Genomic DNA, 26,439 nt, shown 5'->3' on the forward strand with positions numbered 1-26,439 from the left:
ACAATAAATCTGTGCTAAAGTTCACCTCTGAACGTTTTCAGGATCGGCTAAACCAGTGACTAAACCCACAGCGAGCGAGCAAATTCACACAATTTTAATTCTTACATCCAAAAAAAAAAAAAAAACAAGATCAAAATTTCTCACTCTATATACAGATATTACATACGATGTTTATACACATATTACATCATATTTTTACACGAGAAAAATATACATAAAAATGTAAACTTTGTATACAAAAAAATACCTTAGACAAATTAAAGACCGATAACAAAAGGTGACTAGATTATCCTATGAGTTGTAAAAACAGTTCTACAGTACATTCAGTGAGTACAGGAATCAGTCAGCCATCTGAACGCAGTGCAAGCGCTTCTGTCAGGGGGGGGGGGGGTTCTTTTCTCTGTGCAGCGGACTGCCTGGCCTTCACACAGCACACAGTAGTAACACAGTACAAAAAAAACATGGACCGCACACAACATTTCAGCTGATGAACAACGGTGGGAGAAGTAACCAACGACGGCTCCTGTTCGGAAATATCAGGAGAAGAGGAGAACGTGCAGCAGCTTTAAAGGTGATGACCACAAAAATGACTTTCACTTCATTGAGAATGCTTCAAAACCTGAAGTAATGGCCTGTAGACATGATCCAGATCTCAATCACGAAACCCCAGCAGAAAGTCTTTTATTTATTAAAAAAATGAAAGTGTTCTGTTAATGTTGACGATTATTTATTTTTGAGAATACGTTCACCACTGGGATGATGTAAAAATATATACTGCTTTTAAGGTTTCTCTTTAAATGCAAATGAGCTGCTGTTCTCCGCCCCCTTTTCAAAAGAGGGCAGAGCCTTTTTAGCTTGCACCTCAATTTAAGACACGTTTACACAAAGTACGATAACTATAAAGTTAACGATAAAAACATCAACTAGCAGAGTTCAGATCACTATTATAACGATAACGATGCAGAAAAACGATAATGTTGGGATTACTTTCAGAACGATTTTTTTCCCCAGCTAATACATGGTAAAAAGAAAAAAACGGCCTGATCCCACGAGGAAACATAACCATTTTACATTTTACAAACCCCACCCCTAAACCTAATCGTCAATGGGGGATAAGCAAATCAAAATAATTAGTACGAATGAGATCCTACAAATTCATACGAATAAGCCAGTAAATCAAAGTTACGAATTGCCGTTAAGATATCGATAAAACATCCATAAGTTAATGTACTAACATGAGCTAATACTGGCGTAGCATTTATTAATCAAACTTCCACATTTATCCAGCTTAATCTCAACATATCTATTTTACGTTTTGCTAGTTTAGTGGCTAATTCGTTCAAATTTTGTTGTTTACTGTATTCCTTACTGTTTTAATGTGCTTTGTTGTTTTTTACTGTTTTGTAAGCGCTTCGGGTCTAAGAAAAGCATGTTATAAAAATGTATTATTATTATTTATATAATTCGAGTTCAGTTGTACGATTTTTAAAAGTAGGCGTGGCACCCCACGTCTAAACCCAACCGTCAATGGGGGATAAGCAAATCGCACTAATTTGTACGAATGAGATCATACAAATTGACATCTAAACTAAAAAAAGTTATGAATTACCATGAGATAGCGTTTACAAAAAACTTTCAGTCTGAAAACACTGAAATATAAAAGGCTCAGACTTAGTGGAGCATCTGTATTTGATGATCTTTTCAAAGATTATTTAAAGATAATGACTATCTAATAAACAATTGGTTATTGACATTATTCTTCACGTATGAGCAGGCGCAGCCATCGGAATCTATTCGGCTTCTAGTCTACTTCACTTCGTAAAGTAAATCGTTAGACAATTTTCTGCCGTATTATTACTAGTCATTTTTCCCTTAGGTTACGCAGTTTTAAAACAATTGTAAAAAAAACGCACTTGCGCATTGCAAAATAAGGTTAATAGCACTGGAGGGAATTATCAATATTGACACGGAAGCTATGCAATTTATGCAAATTGATGTATAAAATTAAAAGTACCTCAGGTATTAAGTATAGCTATGCACTGACTGCGATTGCAGCATTCACTGTTTAATTAGATCATTTACACGAGCGGGATTCACTGGTCAGATTCACTAGAACCAAAGCACATCAATGAAAATAAAAAATAAAACAAAAAAACAAAAATAAATTGATTGTTATGGTCTGATGAACAAATCGTACTAATTTGTATGAATGAGATTGTACAAATTCAGACGAATTACCCATTAAATTAAAAAGTTACGAATTGCCGTAAGATATTGTTTTAAAAAAATAGACAGTCAGAAACCATCGCAATATAAAGGGCTACAGGTTGCGACTTCGTGGAGCATCTTTGTCTGATGTTAAAAGATCTTTTAAAGATCATTTAAAGACAATGACCATCTAGTAAACAATTGGTTTAGTGAACCTTACTCTTCCCGTATGAGCAGGCGCAGCCATCGGAATCTATTTTGCCTCACTTCCATTGATTGTTAGACGTTAAAACAGCTCGTTATGCTGCTTGATGTTCAACTTTTATTATTATATTCTATTTTTATGTATAGTCATATACACACTTAATGTATTGGCATCAAGTCGTCAACCATTTCTGCCTTCTAATATTCCTAGTTATTTCTCCCATAGGTAAATCGTAAAAACGAGTGCACTTCCGCATTGCAGAATAAGGTTAATAGCATGGAAGGGAATAAAAATATTGACATGGAAGCTACGCAATTTATGTAAATTGATGTATAAAATTAAAAGTATAGCTATTTGCTGACTGCGATCGCAACATTCACTGTTTGATTAAACCAATTACACGAGCGGGATTCACTGGTCAGTTTCACTAGAAATGAAGCACATCAATAGAAAAAAAAAGAATAAACAAGAAAAAATAGATCGTTATGGTCTGCTGGTGAGGACCAAATATAGTTACCGCTATAATTATTATATTGATCATTCTTTGTGCGAACATCGCTTTACTTTGATTACAACATCGGTAGGCATTATAAAGCATAAACATTTCAAAGTGCATGGATAAGAGAACCCCTTTAAACTAATTCAAAGTCACAATTTATTCGTTTTACAAATTAAAGTGCATCAACGACCACAGTTTTATGAACTTCCATTCGATGCAGCCGGTTCGTGGATGTAGCAGTAAACAAAATTTAATTCTCCTGGGCTTTCATGACTGAGATCCGTTGTTTAACTATTATTTAGACTAGCGTGATCAGACTAAGTGTGCATAAGGGTCATGATTTGAAGTCCTTCGACGGCCACTGACTCTTTTTAATAGCTATCAAAAATACTGTTGCACACGATCACAGTCTCTTCGTCTGAATAAATGACACAGATACACAACATCAAACCAATAAAAATGAGTCGTCATCACGATCGTTTTGATAGCCATTAAAACTACCAAACAGCACGCCACGAAACGCTTCAGTTCCACCACGCATGTTAGCTTCGCAAACATCTTTCGCCACTCAATTCAACCCATAAAAACCCCATGCTACAGAGTTCTCTATTCTATAAATAGATTTAATACTCGACAATATACGAGATAATCGTTCAGCGTCTAATAATATCTACCGAAAACAACCTTGGTTTTATGGTCATAACATAATGAGATCTGTGAGGGAACGTTGGTCCCGCGTGGCGTAAGGCTGACTGACGGTGGCTAAAAAAAACAAATGGCTGAGTTTGAACCTGACACTCCTGTGGAAGTCTGGAGAAGAACCATCAGGTTGCACGAACCGTTCTCCAAAGAAATTGCACCAAATATCTGAAACGCAGGGTTCTACTCTAAACCCTCCATCTGTACTCTCGCCGCCAAGGGCTCTTGCATTATAAAGACCCCAAACTGATTAAGCACCATGAAGAACAAACATCATAACCCATGTATTTGGCAGAGAGTGTTGCTATTGTTCTGTGTTGCTCTTCGCTGAATGAGTTCCATGTCAGTGTTGATTCAATCTTTGCTGTCAATCAAACAGTTGAGCTGTGAATTAAAAGTAGAGGATGCTGGGATTGAGCCACACCTGAAGACTGGCATGGGTTGCTCTGCTGGGGGTATTATTGCTTTAGTTAACCTTATGACATGAGCAGTCCAGGCTGGGTACACGGAGCAACAAATAAACCCATGAATGATTGGTGTGCTTCTGTAATACAACATTTGTGTCCTAATTACAAGCCGAACTATGGATTCACACATAAACTGAGGGCTGTGCTGGAGATGTTTCAGGGGTTATGCCTAATAAAGACCATGTAAGGTTGTTCATTTATAGATGGTCACTTATCTAAGGTGATCTGATCACAGTTTCTGAACAAATTCCTCATGTAAATTCCTAAAATTGAGCTAAAATGACACTTTAAAAGGCACAATTTGCCCCAAAATGAAAATTATGCACGATTTATTTGTTCCAAACCAGTTTGTGTTTGTTAATTTATTTATTTCTGCTGCTAAAGACAGAAGATGATATGCTAGAGGTTGGTGGAAACCATTGACTTTCATAGTATGTTTTTTTTCTACTATGGATGTTAATGGTTACACAGGTGGTTTCAATCATTCTTCAAAATATCTTCTGTTGTGCTTAACAGAACCAAAAATAAAACCTCAAACTAGTTTTAAAAGGAGTCAAGGGTGAGTAAATGATCACACAATTTTCATTTTAGGGTGAACTGTCCCTTTAATGCCAAAATCAATCGTTTTGACCCTATGAGTGGTAACAGGGAATGTAGTAAATTTAGAAGATCTTTATTTGGCTCTAAAATCTGTATGTAAAAACACAGGTTGGCTCTTAAAGTCCACTTGAACTGGAAGTGTCTGAGACTTATAATTCAGCATGTTGAAGTGCTTCCAATTGAAACTGAATATTGAGTAGGGGGTGGGGCTTTCTTTTGCACACCATTCCCTATAGCGCAAACTTATGATAATAGCCAAACGCAGAAACAAATGCTCAGATTTTCATTGAAGATTACCAAAACTGTTTTTTTTCCAATGGATTAATTTGCACGGGTTCCTTATTCACCTCAATGCTGCGTTCACACCAGACATGGATGAAGCGTCAAGTGCGAGTGATTTACATGTTAAGTCAATGCAAAGATGTGATAGACATCCTGTGCCACGATTTTCGCAAATGAGACAATTTAATTTGTTTGCATTAGTTTGATGCGTTAACCAATCAGGAGCTTGCTCTTGTAGGGGTGTGATTGTGACGTAGCGCCTGTTGTTGGTGTCCCAAGAGAAAACCCTCTTGTCAACACATGACAACGATTGAATCTATTCATCTATTCTATTAACATCTGTTCACCTATCAAACTGGGCTCGGCTCAATCTGAAGCACCGCTGAAAGCCTCCATCATCCATTTACAGTTTCTGGAGGAGTTGATGAACTCAGAACTCGCTGGTGCACCTCTGAAAGGATCTAATGGACTGAGACATGGCGCCGGACGAATCTACGGTGTTTTTCAGCCTTCCTAAAGCACATAAAGCACAGCTACTCTCAATAAAATCAATGTTAGCCATTTGACAACAAAGCTAGATTCACCGGGCAGACAGAAGCCCTGCCCATGTCGCAAATCCACGTCTATTGTGAAGTGAGTAAACTCAAAATTATCACGGCATTTATTGGTACGTTCTGCGTCTGGTGTGAACACAGCATAAGAATAACAATGTGCGCTAGCAAAATACACATTGTACATTTAGATTTAAAGTGGACTTTAAGCCAAACTAAGCACCGGCTCCATCACCTAGCACCATTGGGTGGAAAAGCATTGAAAACAACTCGGGTCACTCAAACAACAAACAGAGGATAGACACTGTTGACGGACAGCAGAGATGTGTGTATTAAATCTAATCTGCGGCTGGTCTGTGATGTCAGAAACAGAGGATTTAGTTCACCCAAAAAAATAACCCCATTAAACCTTTGACTTATTTATGAAGAACCCGAAGGAGATGTTTTAAAGAATGTTCACGCTGCTCTTCTATATGCATATAAAGGATCTGTCAAACTCAAAATGTGACAAAAAAGCATCATGTTCCTTATGATTTGTGCACCATATTTCAAGTCCTAATTCGAGCGACAGGCATGTGTTAAGAACATATTGACATTTAAGACAAGCAGGCCTTCAGAACTGGAATATTGCCTAAAACATTTGCGAATAAAGCAGCATTTCCATCCAATTAGAAACAAGAGAGAACAAAATCTTCACTTCCTGATAACCTTGCTTAAATATTGTTGAGAGTAGTGCAGTTTGATGCACTGTTGGGATTTGCCACTCTGTTTTTTCTCCTCTAATAAATAAGTTGCACCTCCGAAGACGAAATGCAATGGTGGCTTTTAGAGGCGTGAGATTTCCAGACAGTTCAGATCTTTTACAAAGCTGGAAACATCTGCCGCATTAACTGCATTAATGCATCTCGTCACTAAATGCATTAACATCAGCGTGCATGCACATTTGTTCTTACTGTATAACGTTTATCCTACTCAGTTGTCCGCATGTGTTTTTTAATGCACATTTTCAAAATGTTTGCACGTGTTGTTTACATTAAGCATTCTTTAACGTGACAATCCAAATGTGTATTAAAGTAGTTGGATGGAATCCTAGCTATGAATTAGGTTTGTCTAAATTAAAATATTTAAGGGTAAATGCAATTTCAGGTGGGTGTTAATGGAAAAGCACAGTCAGCAAGAGCCTAAAACATTCTGTTACACCTGTCAGAACTCCTGTTAGCTAAGAAAATATGTTTGACTATTTAAAATAAAATCAAATATTCTTTATTAGAGGCCGAGCAGAGAAACGGTGCGTAGGCCCTTTTGGAATTGCTCTGTTTATTCTTCTGCTTCTCTGAAATGAATTGCGATTTTGAGGGTTCAAACATGCCCGAAAACTCACGAAACTTTGCACACGCCCAAGAAGTTGCGAAATTTACGTTTGTTGTAGGTTATGGAAGTGGGCGTGGCAAATTGACTCGACATCGCCACTAATGCATTTTTGAGGGACTGGCCCCGGAGTTACTATTCACGTACGAAAATTGACACACGTTAAACATGCCAATACCTACAAAAAAAAAAAAAAGTCTCTTGGACCGAAATCTCAAACCCAAAAGGAAGTCAGATATTTTTAACTTCCTCCACCGAAAAAAGTGGCGTTTTTGCCATTTCCAGGAGTTGCATTTCAACGAACTCCTCCAAGGGATTTCATCCGATCAACACCAAAATTAAGTATCATCATCTAAAGGCCTTGGCGATGTTAAATTGCGAAGATCTAGAGTTTTCGTCAAAGGGCATGTCCATGGCGGCCTCACAACCTTTGATGATTTGCCATGAAACAGGAAGTTGTTACAAATCAGCCATGCATTATCCGATCTACCTTAAAATTCACACGTTTGATAACAGTCCTGACCTGAACACGTTTACATGCCAATATCCAGTTACAGTTGTAGCGCCACCTGCTGGCAACAGGAATTGACATGTTTTATACTGTAAGTAACTTCTCCAACAAATTTTATCGTATCAGCACCAAATTTGGCTGGTGTTATCTGAAAGCTCTAGCGATGATATATTGTAAGGATCTAGAGTTTTCGCAGAAAGGCGTACAGGCCGCATGACAAACCTCAGTGTTTTGCCATGGAAAAGGAAGTCCTTATAACTTAACCACACAATGTCTGATCAGCCTGAAACTTTACATGGTTGATTAAATTCCTTTCCTGAACACATCTACATGCCAATATTGAGTCACAGTCATAGCGCCACCTGCTGACAGGAAGAAGTTTGGCAGAAATCTGTAATTTTCTCAGGTTTTTTATATGTATCAGCTTAAATTATTATTTACACCGAGGTCCCTTTCATTGCTGCTTGCAGCTTTTATTATAATGTTGCATTTTTAAATGCACGCATAAGCTCAAAGCCCAGAGATGTTTTTACTATAAACTGGGTTATTTTAAGACTCGGTATACTCTTCAGAAGATTACAGTCTCGCTTTGAGTGACCAGACACACTATATTTCAGCTCTATTTTTAGTGTCCTGACTTATAAAAACATGTTTTGTTCTGTATTTCATTGCAGAGTACCAGTACATAAAACAGACCAATCAATAACAGCATATGTTCAAGTATACCGGACAAAACAGTGTATTTTTATAATAATTACATTACTGAGGCCAGGATCTGTGCAATCTGGCATCTGTGACCAAAAAAAAGTAGTTTACTATAATTTTAGCAAGGTGAAATTATTAATATTAAAAGGTATGATGAAAAAAACAATGCAGTACTTTCTGAATTCAGAAATCCCTTCTCAAATAATTGCTAAATCAGTGTTATATCAGCAGAACAACATTATTAAAACATCTAAAAATACATGTCACTTGTCTTATTTGTGATATCTGGTCACCTAAAGCTTTGCGCTAAACTATATGGCATTATTAGAAGTAATACAGTGTTGGAATTCATATGGTAAAATTAAACGTCAGGTCAACTGGTAAATAACACTCAAAATAAATCTCAACTGCTCAACATTTTTACTCTCAAAGTTGTTTTTGGCTCAGAATTGCAGTGCAACTTCCATTACTGACACCCACAGAAAAATACAAGTGAAAGAGCATCTTCATATTTCATAGAGACACAAGAGAACTGGCTGTGGATTCTTCCTATTCCTCCGTTTTATGTAACAGCTCTGGGCTGTTAGCTCGGTGAGCGAAAGTGCAAAATATAGGGTCGACCTGTTTAGCTTTCAGTGCGAGAGATTAAAACACCTCTTCATAAATCAACATCTGTCATAACGACAGTGTGCAAATGCTTGCGTCGCTCTAACCAGACACAATTACAGCCATGCGATCAAAATAATGCGCACTTAATTTTCGCACCATTGCATTCTGAACAGGTCATTACTCACTTTAATCCTTGAAGATGTCAAAAGTTGTGTGCAAATAAACAGGCAAATATGCCAGACGTGTCACCTCTCAGATTAAACATGCACAAATGAGATCTTTGGAGTTTGACAGACCTTATGTGTTTTTCATTTCATGGTGAAGAGCAGAGTGTGAACATCTAAAACTTCTCTAGTCGTAAGGTTGAGTAAATGATGAGTTTCCATTCTGAGTGAACTATCCCCTTAAAGGAACACTACACCTTTATGCTCTTTATACAGCTCCCCTTGAGTTAAACTGTGGAGTTTCACCATTATTTAATCCATTCAGTGCAGCTCTGGGTTTGGTAGGAACACTTTTAGCTTAGCTTAGCATAAATCATTGAATCAGATTAGACCATTAGCATTAGTGTTTCGATATTTGTCCAATTTAAAAGCTCAAATCTTCTGTAGTTACGTCATGTATTAAGACAGATGGGCAATAAAAAGTAGCTATTTTCTAGGTCGATATGGATAGGAGCTCTACTCTCATTCTGGCGTAATAATCAAGGAACTCTGCTGCCGCACCATGGCTGCAGCAGCGCAATAGTATTACATAGCACCTGAAAATAGGCTAGGTAACTAGAAAACAGCACTGCATCATTGCTCCATCTGTCTTAGTAAACAAGTACAGGAGAGCTTTAAACAGAAAAATAATCGAAACTCTTTTTGAAGGAGATGCTAATGGTCTAATCTGATTCAATGATCTATGCTAAGCTAAGCTTAAACTGATCGGCTGAATCGATAAATAATGGTAACTGTTTGAACTCTATATAAAGTTTAGTGTTCCTCAAAAACATGAGATGGGATGGGTTTCTACCGAGACTCAGTTGCTCTGAGGGAACGGTGGAGTGGCGGCAGTGGCGCTAGTAATGCTAAAGCCTGTAGGTGGCGCTGTGGAGCTATGGCTGGGCTGCAGGTCTTTGGGGATCCCGCTGTGGGAAGCCAATTGGTGTCCGAAGGCTGCGCTGAATTGTGGGAGCTGTAGTTTGGGCTCCCTTGAGGAGGGTGAGGATGAGGAAGGCTGCAGGATTGCGGAGCAATGGGATGTAGATGGCGGGGTGGACAAAGCCGTGGAAAGTAGGTGCGTTTCTGCAGTGAGCAAGTTGCCGAATTGCGCCGGGTCTGTAAGTGAAAGAGGAAGGTTATTCCAGGAGGTGCGCGGAGGTCCTGGTGCTCCACTCAAAGGCACCTCCAGAAGCAGAGGCGGGTCGGTCTGAAAAGAGGCACCGTGTGGGGGTGAGATGTGATCCCTGTAGGGCGATGGCACGTGCTCGCTGCTGTAATGACTACCTGGCGGAGAGGAGTCCGGTTTGGGTGCTCGAGGAAACGTTCGTTCTGTTAGCCCACTACTGGGACTTGTGGAGGACGCGCTGCTTTGAGTGGGCTGAGGAGAAGGGGATGATGGGAAATGGTGGTCTGTTTGGGCGTGGAGGAGGTCTAGATTGGGGAAAGTTTCAGATGTGATTCTACCGTTCAGCAGGTCTCCGATGCCGGCGGGTGTGACTCCTGATCCCGAGAACACGGTGGCCATGGTGCGGTGGTCCACCCCATCTGCCTGCGTCAGCTCTCCTATTGAGGACAAGCACACCAGCGAGTCGGGGTACGAGCCCATGGCCTGCAGGGCTCTGACCAGCTCTTCAGCCTCTTCTGTTGTGGGCAGCAACTCTCCATTCTTACCTGCATCCACAAAAGACAGCTCAGGCAAAGTGCAAACAAGACAGCTCAAAGGCGCCATTTAAGGAAAATCAGGATATACCCAAGCATTAGAGTTGACAATAGTATCGAGATTGGTACTGAAAGATTAAAAATGTCTGCTAACATTTAAGTGATCAGCGAGTTCTTAAGCACAGACAAAGTGCAAACAAGCCAACTAATGAGGTGAGCGTACCCTCAAAAAGGTCAAAGTCCTGAAGATCATCGGGTAATCTGGGCAGCACGTCAGAGAAATCTTCCTGATTGAGCTCGAGATCGTTGGGAATGTCGGGCATTTCATTTGCGATGTCGTCAGGAAGCTCGTCTGCACTGAGTTCAGGAGTTGACGGACTCCTGCAAGAGCAACAGACAGTGAACACAAGCAGAAACTGCGCTAAACTGAAGTAAAACATGTGCGAATAAAGCAGCGTTTCCATACAAAGAGAAACAAAAGAGAACAAAATCATCACTTCCTGATAAACTTGTATAAATATTGATCAGGTAAATGTAGCTGATGTGTTGAGATTTGCCACTGTGGTGTTTGTTCTTCTCTTATAAGAGAGATGCGTGAGATGGGGGCGCAGACAGATGCTCAAGACAGAGGGAATAATAATAGAAGAATAATACTAAAGCGCTGTGATGATGGACTGATGGAGGGCTGAGGCCTTTTACAATCTGCAATACAACATTTCAGATGTTCTGGATATACGACAATGTGCTGGAAATGCTGCTCTGCCCATTAATGTGTCCCATAACACAAATTTTGTTATTATTTTGTTATTTTCCATATTTTGTTACATGATCTGTTAAAATAGATAGATTTTTTTGATGCACATGGCAAATATGTTTCCATTGTTATAATTTTTTATTAAATTTCAAAATTAAGCACTTTTTACTTGATTTCCAACAGGCCACATGGCTACTAATGCAACTAAAAATTATTTGCCTCTATAGAAATTCAAGCTTATTGGGTCATAGTTATACTGCCTGAACTGTTCAGACACTTAATCAAGCTCTGTGCTTGTCCTGATCTCAGGCTAGAATTATCTGCATTTTTTAAAAATAAAATGAAAAAAAAAAAAAAAATCAAATAAAAATCTTATTAAAAATAAATAAATAAATAATAAAAATATATAAATAAATACAAATAATAAAACAAAAAACACTTTTCAAAAAATATTTGCTTAAAATTTAATAATTATAATAAAATAAAAAATACAAACAATGAAATAAAAAAATAAATAATATATATATATATTTCTTATTATTTATAAAAATCTAATAATTAATTATATAAAATACAAAATAATATATAAAAACAAAAAATGTAATGGTTTTTAAATTATATATATATATATATATATATATATATATATATATATATATATATATATATATATATATATATATATATTTTTTTTTTTTTTTTTATGATAATAAAACAAAAATCTAAAAAAATATATAAACAATAATCTAAAAATATAAACAATAAGATAAAAAAAAATAATAAAATAAAAAATAAATGTTTTTTAAATATATATATATATATTTAAAAAAAAAAAAGAAAATTATATATATATATTTTTTTTTAAACAAAAATATAAACAATAATATAATTTTTTTAAAAAATAAACAATAAAATTAATATAAAAATATAAACAATAAAATAAAAAACATAAAAATTAAATAAATATTATTTTTATATTTAAAGAAATGAATAAAAGACAATAAAAATAAGTATATAAATATAAAATATTTCATGTTTTTTAATAAAAACTATATATATAAAAAATTTAAATATATATATATATATAAATATGAAAAATAAAAATATTATTACAAAACAATTTTACTACAAAAAATTGAATGTTTTTTAAATTAAAAAAAATATTTACATAATACTTAAAAAAAATAATTAATTAAATTTAAAAATCAAATCAAATAAAGAAAATCTGACTGTTATGTGTTGGAGTGTATGGTGGTCACCTGACGTGAGCGTGGTGAGTGGGCAGTGAAAGCGAGGGCATCAGTAAATTGCCCTGTGGCACAGCTGGAGGAATGGGCTTCTGTGGTCTGCGTGGACCTCGTCTTCTCTTCTTCTTGTGTTTCTTGGTCAGCGCGGGTGGCTTGGTCTTCTTTCGTGGACGTCGCTGCTGCTGCTGCTGACTGCGTCTGTGGCCGTCTCCACGCAGGAAATTATCCTGTCACACACATTTGATAAAATGAGTAAAACCATTATTTCATAATATAAAATGTTTCATAATTCAGTATATTGTGATAATGAGCATGCAAAAATACAACTTTTGAAGTGCTTATAAAGAATATTAACATTGTTATGTTGGCGGTTGTTGTTCAGAGCACAAAATAATGAAGTTTAACAGGTCATTTCTACTTTCAAACATATACATTTTTACAAGTTCATTTATTTTTTGACTATTGAGAGGTCTTCTGTTTAATTCTGAGGTTTCTCACCATTTTCTTGGCATGTTCGTCACAGAGAGGTGTTTGGTGAGTGATGTCGAACACAGGGACTGAGCACTGCTGTCCGTCTGCAAACCGTGCCGTACAGCTGGAGAACAGCTGCTGAGAGCGATTCAGTAGGATATCTGTGCAGACACGCTGTCAAGAACATAACACACACACACACACACTAACACAGCAGTGACACACAAAGACACATCTGACATATGACAGACACATCTGAGAGCAGCACATAGGTGTTCACACTGACACTGTACCACTGCTTTTGCTTTATACAAAGTCAAAACAGTCCGAAAATAAAAGGGAAGTAGTATTAATTTCTAGTATTCATTCTTAAAAACCAACACACAGAAGTTAAATGCTTTTGCTTTTTTCTCCCATGGTGCATGACAAATCTGAAAATTCTGTGCCTCAAGGGGACGTATTCAAGCAGTCATGTCTGAATATCATATGCTACTACCGTCAGATCTTTATAGAACAAAACAAACACTAACACATTACTCAAGCCCACACCTAATAAATGCATAAAAACTGAAAAGTGCTCTCTTCATTTTATTTTCGTAGCTGCGCTTGTTCAAAAGGATACGCTGAAAACAGTGGCGTGAGAATGGCAGCGCTGTGTTGCTGCAGCTCTGACCCTTAGTGCTTCCCGTACACGCTGTCCTTTCATACTTGTGTGGAGCTGCAGACCTTGAACTGAACAAAACAAAATTTATTGATGCGAACACAATCATATTAAAACAGATAATCAAGTTCATTTATTTATAAAGCATGTTTAAAAACAGCCACAAGACTGACCTAAGTGCTGTACATGAGACTAGAGTGATATTTAGTCAAAAACATGGAGAAAACTAGAAATAAAGCAAAGGGAAACATCAGATACAGGCCCGTAGTCAGCCTGGTGAAAGGGGTGGTTCTTTTTTTCTCAAAAAGTGGACCTTTCTTAGCTATACCACAAATTTTCTAATTTAATTTTGAGAATGAAATATTTTTAGTGACATTTTAAGCACTATTTTAATTATATTAATAACAATTTTGAGCTTCATCATTTTTCTAGCCTTTCTTGTAAAAAAGTACATTTGAAAATTCATGGAAACAACAACAACCAAAATAGTATTCAGGTGAATTTTAGGGTGCTTTCACACCTACACTTTTGTTTGGGAACCCGTTAGTGCGGTTCGTTTGGCATATGTGAAACCACCAATCGCTCTCTGATCCGCGCCAAATCAATCGCTCCGAGATCGCTTGAATGAGGTGGTCTCGGCTCGATTGAAACAAACTCTGGAGCGGATCGATTGCAGTGAGAAATCAATACGATCCGAGCGCAGTTATATCCCAGTGTTTTATGGATATGTAATAGGCATACGGCTATATAAAGAGAGAATTATGAGTATGGCGGGAAGTTTCGCGAGTCTCCGGGTGACCGCAAACGAATGATTATCTTCTGGTAATCTCGCGTCTTCCTCCTGGCCCTCAAATAGGCAAAGTCGCGCACCCATCTCACCCCTCTCCACCGCATCTCTCCTCGCTCTTCAGACACGTCGCGTGAATCTTGTCAATCACCACCAAACCACCACCTCCCCCTGACAGCTGAGCGGGACTCTGCAAAATAAACCCTGACACTCTGACCAATGTGAGGAGAGTTTACTCACGTGACTTGTTTTAGCTCTTTTGGTCCGATTAGAAACTTTGCGGTGTGAAAGTGAACCGCTCCAAGAGCAAAGAGCAACAATGTAACAACTGTAATCTCTATTTCAGAACAACTGAATCGATTCACAGGTGTGAACGCACCCTTAATATGGGCCGCTTTTGGTGCTTCACACCTTTTTATTGGTCATTTTTTGTTTTAGGAATAAGGTCCAAGACTTAGAATAAAAGTTACTTGTAAAATGTTTTCTCCATTTAAAAGCAGTACAGTAGCGAAAGATACCTTCACTGACATCAGATTGTATGTTGTCTTGCACAGCTGGATATCGGACTCATGAAAAATAATTGTTAGCACCGGCCAAAACTGATTAGCTGAAGTCACACTGCCAACAGAGTTCCAGTTAGCCTTAAAACCTTTTTCGAGGAGTTATTTTCACTATTTGTGATGACATAGCAGTCAAAATAGGACAAATGAGCTCATGTATGGGACTAATTCTGGACCTGTGAGGGGTGAGTCTTTCCGAACCACCCGAACACCCCCTGGCTATGGGCCTGAGATACAGTTGAAGTCAGTTGAAGTCAGAATTATGAGCCTTCCTGAATATTATTTAAAACTTTTTTGGTCCAAAAACATACGAACAGAAAGAAAATATTCCAGAATTTTAAGAAAAATGTTTTTTTTAAAAAGTGTCATTTTCTAATTATTACAAACAAAACCTTAAGAAGTTTGTTTTTTCTTTAGAAATACATGCTATGATGTTTTATACTTCCAAAATAAATTTTGTCAACATCCACCTTTCCCTGAGCAAGTTATTTCAATGTTATTCTAAGGCGTTTTCTAGTGGGAAAAGAACTAATGTATTCATTTACTGACAATAAATATGCCCAGAAGTTCTGGGAATGAATTAAAAAGAAAGATTGTTACAAAATAACAGAACACTGAAGCAAGTTTGACTTTATTCAAATAATAAATTTTCAGTTACCATAAAAACCACCACTTACAATGAACAAATAAAAATAAGAAAATAAGAAATAATGCGTCAAAGTCCAAATAAACATGGTGCAAATCCTCAGTAAAAGAAATAGATATAAATATTTACAACACTATAAATAGTTACATAACTAAACTAGATTCAATATGGAACATCCTTAGGTTTTTTGTGCCAGCATATGGTGTTGACCCTGCTGCTCCTCAACTTTTGCATCGCAGACAAACAGCCACACCGTCATTTGCGTCCTTTGAAAACAGCAAGACCAGCACTTTGTCTTTGCTGTGTCACTGTTTTGTCATGTTTGTCATGTTTTGTCATGTCACACAATGTGTTGTGCATGCAAAAGTACTTAGTATAAGAATTATTTCATGCAAAACTTTTTTTGCGTTTTATTTAGCCGTGCGTAAATGTACAGTCTATCTCTTATTTTGGGTTGTTTAAATAGCTGATTGCTGGTCCACAAAGTGAAACCTATGCTTATTGGTTGAGAGAGAGCGAGTTTGAACCAATCTGGGCATGGAGGAGGGACAATGCATCAGTGTATTATGTCTGGTTTGTCCGGAGACACAAGCCACGAGCATTTCTTTGTCAAATCAGCGTTGTCAAAATGTGATGAGGCTGCACTAATTCCGCAGCCTCTGAAGGTCTGTGAATGTAATGTTTTACAGCGACGAAAAGCTGAGACTCTCTTCTTTATGCCAATCCTTGAATTGTACGGATCGGATCAGAAGATCAAAAGTTAATAAACATTTAAGAACAATACTTATTTTTAGCCGCGGGCGGCTGTCTCGGTCTTTAAGGCTTCACAAGGGTAATCAGGGTAAAGTTAGGGTAATTAGGCAAATTATTGTATAACAGTGGTTTGTTCTGGAGACAATCCAAAACTAACATAGCTTAAGGGGGCTAATAATATTGAGCTTAAAATGGCTTTAAAACTATTGAGAACTGATTTTATTCTAGCCGAAATAAAACAAAACAGACTTTCTCCAGAAGAACAAATATTAGAGGAAATACTGTAAACAACTCCTGAATCTGTTCAACATCATTTGGGAAATATTTGATAAAGAAATAAAACTGTATAAAAATCAAAACATAAGAATGGACAGCAAACGCACCAGCTGGAGGTCTGCGAGCTCCTGCTGAGTTTCTGAATGAGCTGTGCCGTGCAGTCGGGGTCTTTGCTAGCAGCATGTAGCAGTGCTTTCCGGAAGGCGTAACGGTATCTGCTGTGCCGGCTGGCGGCTCGGTCCCGTCGGCACAGGTGTTTATATCTCTCCTGCAGGTACGAGCAGAGCTGAGCCAGTCGGGCCCGCCGGGACAGAGGCTTGTCACTGGAGGAGCTGAAAAACACACACACAAATAAAATCTATTAATCAGACGGAGTAATGACATGCACACTGTTATATTAATAACTGGATATATACTGTAAAAAATATATAGAATTAACGAGATTTATTCTCTAGCATCTATTCACCCTCCTGTCAATATTTATTAGTTTTATAAAATTTCCCAAATGATGTTGAACAGATTCAGGAGTTTTTCACAGTGTTTCCTCTAATATTTGTTCTTTTGGAGAAAGTCTGATTAGTTTTATTTCGGCTAGAATAAAAGCAGTTTTTAATAGTTTTAAAGCCATTTTAAGGTCAATATTTTTAGCCCCCTTCAGCAATATTAGTGTTGGATTGTCTCCAGATCAAACCACTGTTATACAATGACTTGCCTAATTACCCTAACTTTACCCTAATTACCCTAGTGAAGCCTTTAAATGTCACTTTAAGCTGAAAACTAGTGTCTTGAAGAATATCTAGTCTAATATTATGTGCTTTCATCCTGACAAAGAGAAAATAAATCAGTTATTAGAAATGAGATCTTAAAACTATTATTAAGTGTTGAAAAAAATCTATCCATTAAATAGAAATTGGTGAAAATAACCTTTGATGGGGGCTTCTTTCCTGAAGTCTCCAGGCCTGAGGCAATAAAGGAACAAGCTCCTCTGTGTCTTCATCATCTGCACTGTCTTCAGACCAGTCTAAACCTACACACACACACACACAATCACACACAAAATATCAGATATCAAAACAGCCCCCGTGTCTGTTTGAAGTGTCATCTGAGCAATACCACAACCGGGTCAATAAAGAAAAAAAGTTGAGGAGTAATTTCTAATTCCCTTCAAAGCCAAGTGAGCGAAATAAGTATGTTTTCTAGCCCAATAAAGGCTTCTTTCTCATTGGGAAGTTTCGCAAACTAATTTTGAGAAGAGCATGCGATATGATCGTCTGCAGCTGATCATTATCGCTAATCATTAGCTAGCCTATCAGATCTTTTTTGAAAGACTCCGCACTCTATCCTTCCCAAGGATGAACAAGTCGGTACTCATTGCGCGGAGTTTGCATGTTCTCCCTATGTCTGTGTGGGTATTCCCCAGGTACTCTGGTTGTACTCGAATTGTAATAACAGTCACAAGCACTTAACGTATACATACTGAACCAATCAGAACCACCATATTAACCAAAGTATAGGTAAAAAAACGCACGTTTTCTGACGCTTCAGTTGGAATCTGAATCAGTTCATTTCTGCTCCTGTCAATAGGATTTTGTAACTACAACAACTGTGACAATCTTGATTCTTACGTGATAAGACTGAAAAAAAAATAGATACAGGAAACATTGAAGCTTTTTTTGACCACTTCATAAAGCCTAATTTGGTTGATAAAATGCTCTTTTTGTAACAAATTTAATTTGGTGTCATTTGTATCTTTATTTTAATGTATTTTTGTTGATCAGTTATCTACAAAATAAACAAAAAGGACAAATACATTTTAGATGAAGTGACATGCAAATACTTTTTTCAATAATGAGGGAATCAATAATTCAATTTAAGTAGGCCCATTATTACATAAAATATAGTATTTTTGAAAATGTTGTTTATTTCATGAATTTAAATTATGAATTACAGTATTGCAATACTATTGGTATCCCGATACTTCAGCTGGTATAGTATCGTAACATAAATTAATGGTATCGGGACAACCCTACCGTGTATATGTATTTTGTGTTTTTTGTCAAGACACATCTGTAAAAAACGCTAGCTACTGCAGTTTGTTTTGTTGAAAAGCTCATACCGAGATGTGGGAACAGGTCTCCATGCTCCCGCTGTCTGTTCGCATAGAGCTGCACCAGATGCTGTAGCCTGAGCAGGCAGACAGGGGGCGCAGTGAAGGCGGCGGGGCGCAGGGCCACAGAGCGAGGCTGCGGGCAGTCATGAGCAGACAGCGGCCGAGGGGATGCAGGTCTCCAGATCACAGGCTGATTCTGGAGCCCAGCCGGCGGGAGCGGGACAGACGACGCGCTCTCAGGTGGAGCCGGCTTGCATAGCAGAGTCTGTACTGTCCCGAGCGGGGCATATGTGGGCCGCTCTGTGTGCTGGGAGGGCTGGGGTGGAGAAGGTGGAGGTGGTGGAGGGGAGCTGGGAAGTGTGCAGGATTCAGTGACGGCGCTAAAGTGCTCGATGTCTGGCTCCAGGTCGCGTGCGGTGACTCTCAGGCCGATCACAGGAGTGCTGGACGCTTTCCTCTTGCTGGAGCTCCTCTGTGCAGGCCTGTCACAACAATCAATATATCGACTTATCACACATGGACATGACCTCACTCAATTAAAACCACAAACAAACTAATTCCAGCATCATTTTAGCTGATTGCACAACATCTCTATCTCTATTGGAGGTGTCAGTATGATTAAAAAAAACAATTCAGTATTTACTGTAAATAACTATAGTATATTTTCATGTGGGTGTCTGACAACTGAAAATAGATCTGGCAGCAGATATCGCAGCCTCTGTTACTCTTTATCTTGCACGTTATTGTTAAAATGTATTATTTATTTATTTAGGATATGCATTTTCATATTCTGATTCATATTCTGAATATGATGTGTTCTTTGAAAAGAGTGAACTATTGCTATTATATTGTCTTTGTGGCATTATATAATGAGTGGCATAAAAAAAGTCTTAAAATGACGCAATATATTTTGGTGTAAAATATCGTACAACAAAAATAGATATGGTGACGGGCCTACCTCTGCAGCAGGCTCTCCTCCACATCCGAGTCCTCCTCATAAAAGGCGAAGGGGTCGAGGAGGTCGGAGTCCAGCAGGGGCATGGGGGTTAGGCGGGAGCAGGGCGGGGACGCGGGCAGGCCGTTTGTGTCCCGCAGAGCCAGAGAGGGAACCGTGATGTTCAAAGCCACCGACTCCACATGAGCGCGGCTGCGGACCTCCTCCAGACCATCCTGCTTCTTCTTGCGCTCCTTCTTTGGGATAAAGCCCAGCACTTGTAGGTGACTGTTACAGTATCTGCAAAAAAAGCCAACCAAAAGTGTTAAGCCACAATCATACACTTGTTCTAGGGCACAAATATGTTTACGTATGATTCAAATGTGTGTTGAAGGTTATTTACCTATATAATTAGCTTACACTAGGGCTGGGCGATATTGCAAAAAAAAAAAAAGATCATGATATCATGTTTCATATCATTCAATATTGATAATTATTGAATATTTTTCACTATACATTTAGCAATATTAGGATTTTTTTTTATTTAACCACTTTATTTTATTTTACCAACATTACTAAGGCAAATAGTTTTAATAGTCAAAAACAAATAATTTAAACAATTTGCATTTGCGATTTACATGGTGTACTTTGCAAGTAGAAAAACTGAACGCTTCACTAGAGAGAAAACAGTTAAATAGAGCATCTACAGCGCGAGAATGAGATTCTTTACTTTCACTCTCGTGGATAGGGAAACGTGTTGTACTCAACAAACATCCATATACATAATTAATTTAGTTTGTTAAGCGCGAAGATTTGTTTCAAAACTATTTCTAAATTCAGTTTTAATTTCCAGCAAACGAATAAATGAACAATAATAACCAAGTGTGGTCAAATACACATGCTATTTTTAATAAAAAATATTTATATAAATATGCATATAATAAATAATACTGCTAATAATAATAACATTATACATTAATAAACTGACTTATTTAATTTTTATTTTATTTTAAGTTTTCGACATCTTGTTGCATTTTGTCACTGAATTTGTGTTTATTGTTATGTATATAGCCTATGCACTCACCAGCCACTTTATTATGAACAACTTATTAGTAATAGGTTGGACCCGCTATTGCCTTCAGAACTGCCTTAATCCTTTGTGGCAGAGATTCAACAAGCTACTGGAAATATAAACGATAAATCCTGGAGGACCTGGTTTATCGTTCAGCCCTAGCAGTACATGACACTGAAATGACAGTCTGAAGCCTGAACTACTGATTTGATCATACTACTAAACAACTTAAACATCAATACAGCTCAAAACATGCAGCTCAACTCCTTGTTCAAGCTCTTGTTCTATCCAGACTGGACTATTGCACCTCTCTACTAGCCGGGCTTCCAGCTAACGAACCTCTTCAGCTGCTTCAGAACGCAGCAGCACGAGTGGTCCTTAATGAACCTAAAAGAGCACATGTCACTCCGCTGCTCTTCCGTTTGCACTGGCTGCCAGTTGCTGCTTGCATCAAATTCAAAGCTCTGATGTTTGCTTACAAAGCGACTTCTGGCTTTGCTCCTTCTTATCTGCTCTCACTTCTGCAGATGTATGTGTCCTCCAGAAACTTGCGTTCTGTGAATGAACGTCGCCTCGTGGTTCCATCCCAAAGAGGGAAGAAATCACTTTCCCGAACTCTCGCGTTCAATCTGCCCAGTTGGTGGAATGAACTCCCTAACTGCATCAGAACAGCAGAGTCACTCGCTGTCTTCAAGAAACGACTAAAAACTCAACTATTTAGTCTCCACTTTCCTTCTTAATCTGCTATTCCCTCTCTGACTCCTCCACTAACTACTACAAAAAAAATTACTAATGTTTTGCTTCTTACACTTTCTTTACATACCTGAAACTTGCCTACAGCACTTATTCATTGTTGCTCTTAAAGTTTAAATTGTGTAAATAGTGTAAATTGCTTCCTTGTCCTCATTTGTAAGTCGCTTTGGATAAAAGCGTCTGCTAAATGACTAAATGTAAATGTCAATAAACCATGCAGGCCTGTGCATTACAGTGATTTTGCCACAGGTAAGGCTCTGGTCTTACCTTCGCTCCTCTGCTTTGGGGATGGGGTTTGTGCATCGCTGACTGTTGTACTTGGCCACATATTCGCACTGCTTAAACGGGGCCGTTTTGTCCTCCAGAACATGGCGGATGCAGAAGGCGTATCCGTTCAGTCTGCGCTGCTTACAGAGTTTGGGGCTGTAGGAGCACAGCGGCTTATTATCCACCTCTGAGAAATGGATGTGTTTACCTTCGTACATCACGTGACTCTGGTCCCTGAGAACATCAGCTGAACAGACACACACAAAAAAGTGGATGTTAAACTACGTTCACAAAAGCTAAATGTTTTTCTCTTCCATAATTAAAAAGTCACATATAAAGTCAAGCCCGAAATACCCCAGGGGTAACAGATATCTGCAAAAACATTGTATTAAAGAGCTTTGCTCAACAATCTGTTCTGCATCAATTCTGTGCTTTTCTAAATGCATTACTACTCTTTTAAATAGATTCAGAGAAGAGTGTCTAACAGCAGACGGCGCTCTAGGTTAGTTTCCAACAGCAGATGGCGCTCTAGGCTAGATTCCAACAGCAGACGGCGCTCTAGGTTAGTTTCTAACAGCAGATGGCGCTCTAGGCTAGATTCCAACAGCAGACGGCGCTCTAGGCTAGATTCTAACAGCAGACGGCGCTCTAGGCTAGATTCTAACAGCAGACGGCGCTCTAGGTTAGTTTCTAACAGCAGATGGCACTTTAGGTTAGATTCTAACAGCAGATGGTGCTCTAGGCTAGATTCTATCAGCAGACGGCACTCTAGGTTAGTTTCCAACAGCAGATGGCGCTCTAGGCTAGATTCCAACAGCAGACGGCGCTCTAGGTTAGTTTCCAACAGCAGATGGCGCTCTAGGCTAGATTCCAACAGCAGACGGCGCTCTAGGTTAGTTTCTAACAGCAGATGGCGCTCTAGGCTAGATTCTAACAGCAGACGGTGCTCTAGGCTAGATTCTAACAGCAGACGGCGCTCTAGGCTAGATTCTAACAGCAGACGGCGCTCTAGGTTAGTTTCTAACAGCAGATGGCACTTTAGGTTAGATTCTAACAGCAGATGGTGCTCTAGGCTAGATTCTATCAGCAGACGGTGCTCTAGGCTAGATTCTAACAGCAAACGGCGCTCTAGGCTAGTTTCTAACAGCAGACAGCGCTATAGGCTAGTTTTTAACAGCAGACGGCTCTCTAGGCTAGTTTTAACAACAGACGGCGCTCTAGGCTCGTGTTTAACAGCATAAGGCGCTCTAGGCTAGTTCCTAACAGCAGATGGTGCTCTAAACTAGTTTATAACAGAAGACGACACTCTAGGCTAATTTATAACAGCAGAGTGTTCTCTAGGCTAGTTTTTAAAGCAAATGGGCTCTAGGCTAGTTTGAAACAGCAGACAGCATGCTAGGCTAGTTTCTAACAGCAGATGGTGCTCTAGGCTAGTTTCTAACAGCAAACATCGCAGTAGGCTAGTTTTTAACAGCAGACGACGCTCTAGGCTAGATTCTAACAGCAGATGGCGCTCTAGGCTTGCTAACAGCAGACGAACTCTAGGGTAGTTCCTAACAGCAGGTGGCGCTCAAATGATGTGTTCACACCAGAAGCGGCACACGCGGATAAATCGCGATATTCGTTTGTAAATAGAAGCGTGAACATTTGAGTTTACTTGCTTCATTCGTGAGTCAAATCCCCTTTACAAGAGATGCGGAATCGCGTCATGGGCATGGCTTCTGTCTGCCCGATGACTTAGCTTTATTGCTAATTGGCTAACATGGATTTTATTGTGAGTAGCTGTGCTTTATGAAGGCTGAAAAACAGTGTCGATTCATTTGGTGCCGTGTCAGAGTCCACTAGATCCATTCTGAGGTGCATCCAGCTCTGTGAACTCATCAACTCCTCCAGAAACTGTACCTGGATGATGGAGGCTTCCGACTGAGCCGAGCCGAGTTTGATCAACTGTTGTCCGTTGTCGGCAAGAGGACTTCCCCTCGGGACACCAACAACAGGCACTACGTCAAAAGCACGCCCCTACAAGAAAATGCTCCTGACTGGTTAACGCAGCGCTAATGTCTGCTGAAGTTCAGATTTTCTAACTTGATCCATTCGCATGAAACGTGTTAAGCCTGTGAATCGTGCAAAACGCTCAATTTGCGGCGTTTCATACATGCGAATCACATCATCCGCGCCACCTCATTTGCCACAGGATCTCTAGTTGCATCTTTGCATGGTCTGATGTAAATCACTCACGCTTGACACGTAGTATAAGAATGCACAAAACAGATACAGGGATACTGAAGCATTTTAATGTCGCGTCAATCAGCTGATCTGTCAATTAGCTGATATACGAGCAACCTGCTGATAGATCCACTGATCTACTTGACTTTGAAATGCTCAAGTTTCCGAATATCAGTGTTTGAAGAGTGGTGAACTGATGAACTTCATGGCTAATCACAGTCTTTTCTTGTCTCTCAAATGTTAGCAGGAAATGGATGTTTTTAAAGTTTCAGCACAGATTGGAACCGAAGTCAAAACTTTGGACCACCCTACTCACAATGGCAGGGAGTTTACACATTAAAGTTTGGCAGTCACTTGATGGATAAATTATAAATTGGGCTTAACACAAACTATGCACACGCATGCTGATTGTTTTCATAGATTCCCAGATTGCGTGTTTACACAGAAACCACAATAGCGGGGATTTCAAAAACTTGCACTTTGAAACCAGTTCTAAAAATGATGAATTTTCAGTCCCCAGAATGCTGCTGTCTTGTAAACAGACAGTCAAATAGCATACAATTATTTAACATTTTTGCCTGTCATGTAAACAGACTCATACACTGACCACCTACTACAACACAAAGCTTGTCAATATTACATAATTCCCTGTCTATTACACATGATCCGGCACTGAAACACTGACGGTGTACAATAGAGCATCTCTGTTTAATGTTTGAACTAAAAGGCAACCCAGAGTCCCAGCTAGTTCAAGAGATCTTTGTCGTTAACCTATGACCGCAGTACAAGGATAAAAAACCAAATAATGTGACGGAGCCATCATATCACATAACTGTATTATGACTGACAGGATCATTCACCCTGCATTTGGTAGACTGGAAATATTTAGCCATGAGACGACCAATTAAAACAGGACAGAAATATGAATAATGAATAATGAATGGGGTAGCAAAACGTACTTTGATTTGTAAATAGTTTAAATATATGAAACAGAATGTTGAATATTTGTGTGCATCATGTCATATTTATGATAATTCAAAGTAATTGAGGAAAACGCGGACATAAGTTACAATGGTACGTGTCTAAACGATCTTATATCGTCAATTAGCGAATTAAAATGTTAATGTGGATATCATTAACGTTACTATACTGGTATGATCTTTCCATCAAGCTCGTACAACAACAAATGATCGATTTTGTTAAATAAACATCGCTGTCATCAAAACGATATGCTTATAAAACTCCTAAACCCAAACAATCGAATAGTACTTGAATACATATGCCTGTGCTAGAGCAAAGCTCTATTATTATTATGTTTAAATGTAGTTTGCGCCCCTGGCTGTCAAAATCGCACATTATTTTGATATTTCTCTCGTTAGCTAGGATGCTAAAAACAAACCCAGGAAACCGAAACACTGACATGATCCTGCGCTAGATTTAGTTTGGAAATGGCAAAAATAGAATTATAAGCTTATACAAGCTTTACATTTGTTATTTAAATAATGAATGAAATACGTAAAGTTTGTGTAAACTAATCGCTGCAAATGTTGCTATGAGTGATGGCGGATGAGGCCTGTCAAATCAGGCCGAAAGAGCGGGGCGCTGCAGCCGATGGAGGTTTAATAGTCGTTTAAACTAATCCTATTTACAAATAATATACATGTAAATTATTTTAAAATAATGCAGGATCACTCTATTATAGAATTGCTTCCGCAACACGATACAGCGAACCAAAATACGTTCTAAAGCGATGCAAACACTGGCCTACAATAGCAGCTAAGCCTCGGAGCTCGAGTCGAGCAGTTGAGGGGTCAGCACGCTCACGAGTCCGCTAGAGCAGTAATCGAGTCCGCTTACCAGCAGTGGGTTCAGCCTCTACGGGGTCTCGCTGTTTAAACGCCACAGATCATCAACTGCACCGAGTATTCATCGGAATTCCTTATGCTACTGAATACTGTTCCCTGCTGAGGTGGTGAAGCGATAAAGCATCCACTAATGTACTTTCGATATTATGTTGTCTTCTGCTCTCATTGAAACAGATCTGCGGGGGTTTAGAGTTCAGTGCTCGGCGGACTCACAGCTCCACCACCGGCGCCGCGGAGACATGACAACTGCTCCACTGCTGCTACTGTACCATCATCCTAAAAACTATGAGCACGGTGAGTCCTCTTCTTTTTCAAATCATAAATTACCCATTTACTTGTAACTTATTTTATTCATATCTACCCCTACCCAAACCCTCACAGTAATGTAGTAATTATTCTGAGTATTATTACATTGTTTATTAAATTACCTGTTAAATTGTATTTTATTGACGTCTACCCTTACACTAACCCTCAAAGTAATGTAAAAA

General features: G+C 38.6%; 1 protein-coding gene across 1 annotated transcript; it reads right to left on the reverse strand.

Moving 5' to 3' along the window:
* Positions 1-79: 79 nt before the first annotated feature.
* ino80da (INO80 complex subunit Da) lies at positions 80-26,158 on the reverse strand. Its single transcript, NM_001423326.1, is given in 11 exon segments — positions 80-10,581; positions 10,793-10,950; positions 12,583-12,797; positions 13,069-13,202; positions 13,664-13,773; positions 16,832-17,056; positions 17,649-17,751; positions 18,841-19,316; positions 19,793-20,068; positions 21,861-22,107; positions 25,944-26,158. Coding segments are annotated over 10 exon segments (2,769 nt in total). The 5' UTR covers positions 22,079-22,107; positions 25,944-26,158; the 3' UTR covers positions 80-9,727.
* Positions 26,159-26,439: the final 281 nt, after the last annotated feature.

This window comes from Danio rerio, chromosome 9 (genome assembly GCF_052040795.2).
Source record: "Danio rerio strain M-AB ecotype USA chromosome 9, GRCz13ab, whole genome shotgun sequence".
NCBI lineage: Eukaryota > Metazoa > Chordata > Actinopteri > Cypriniformes > Danionidae > Danio > Danio rerio.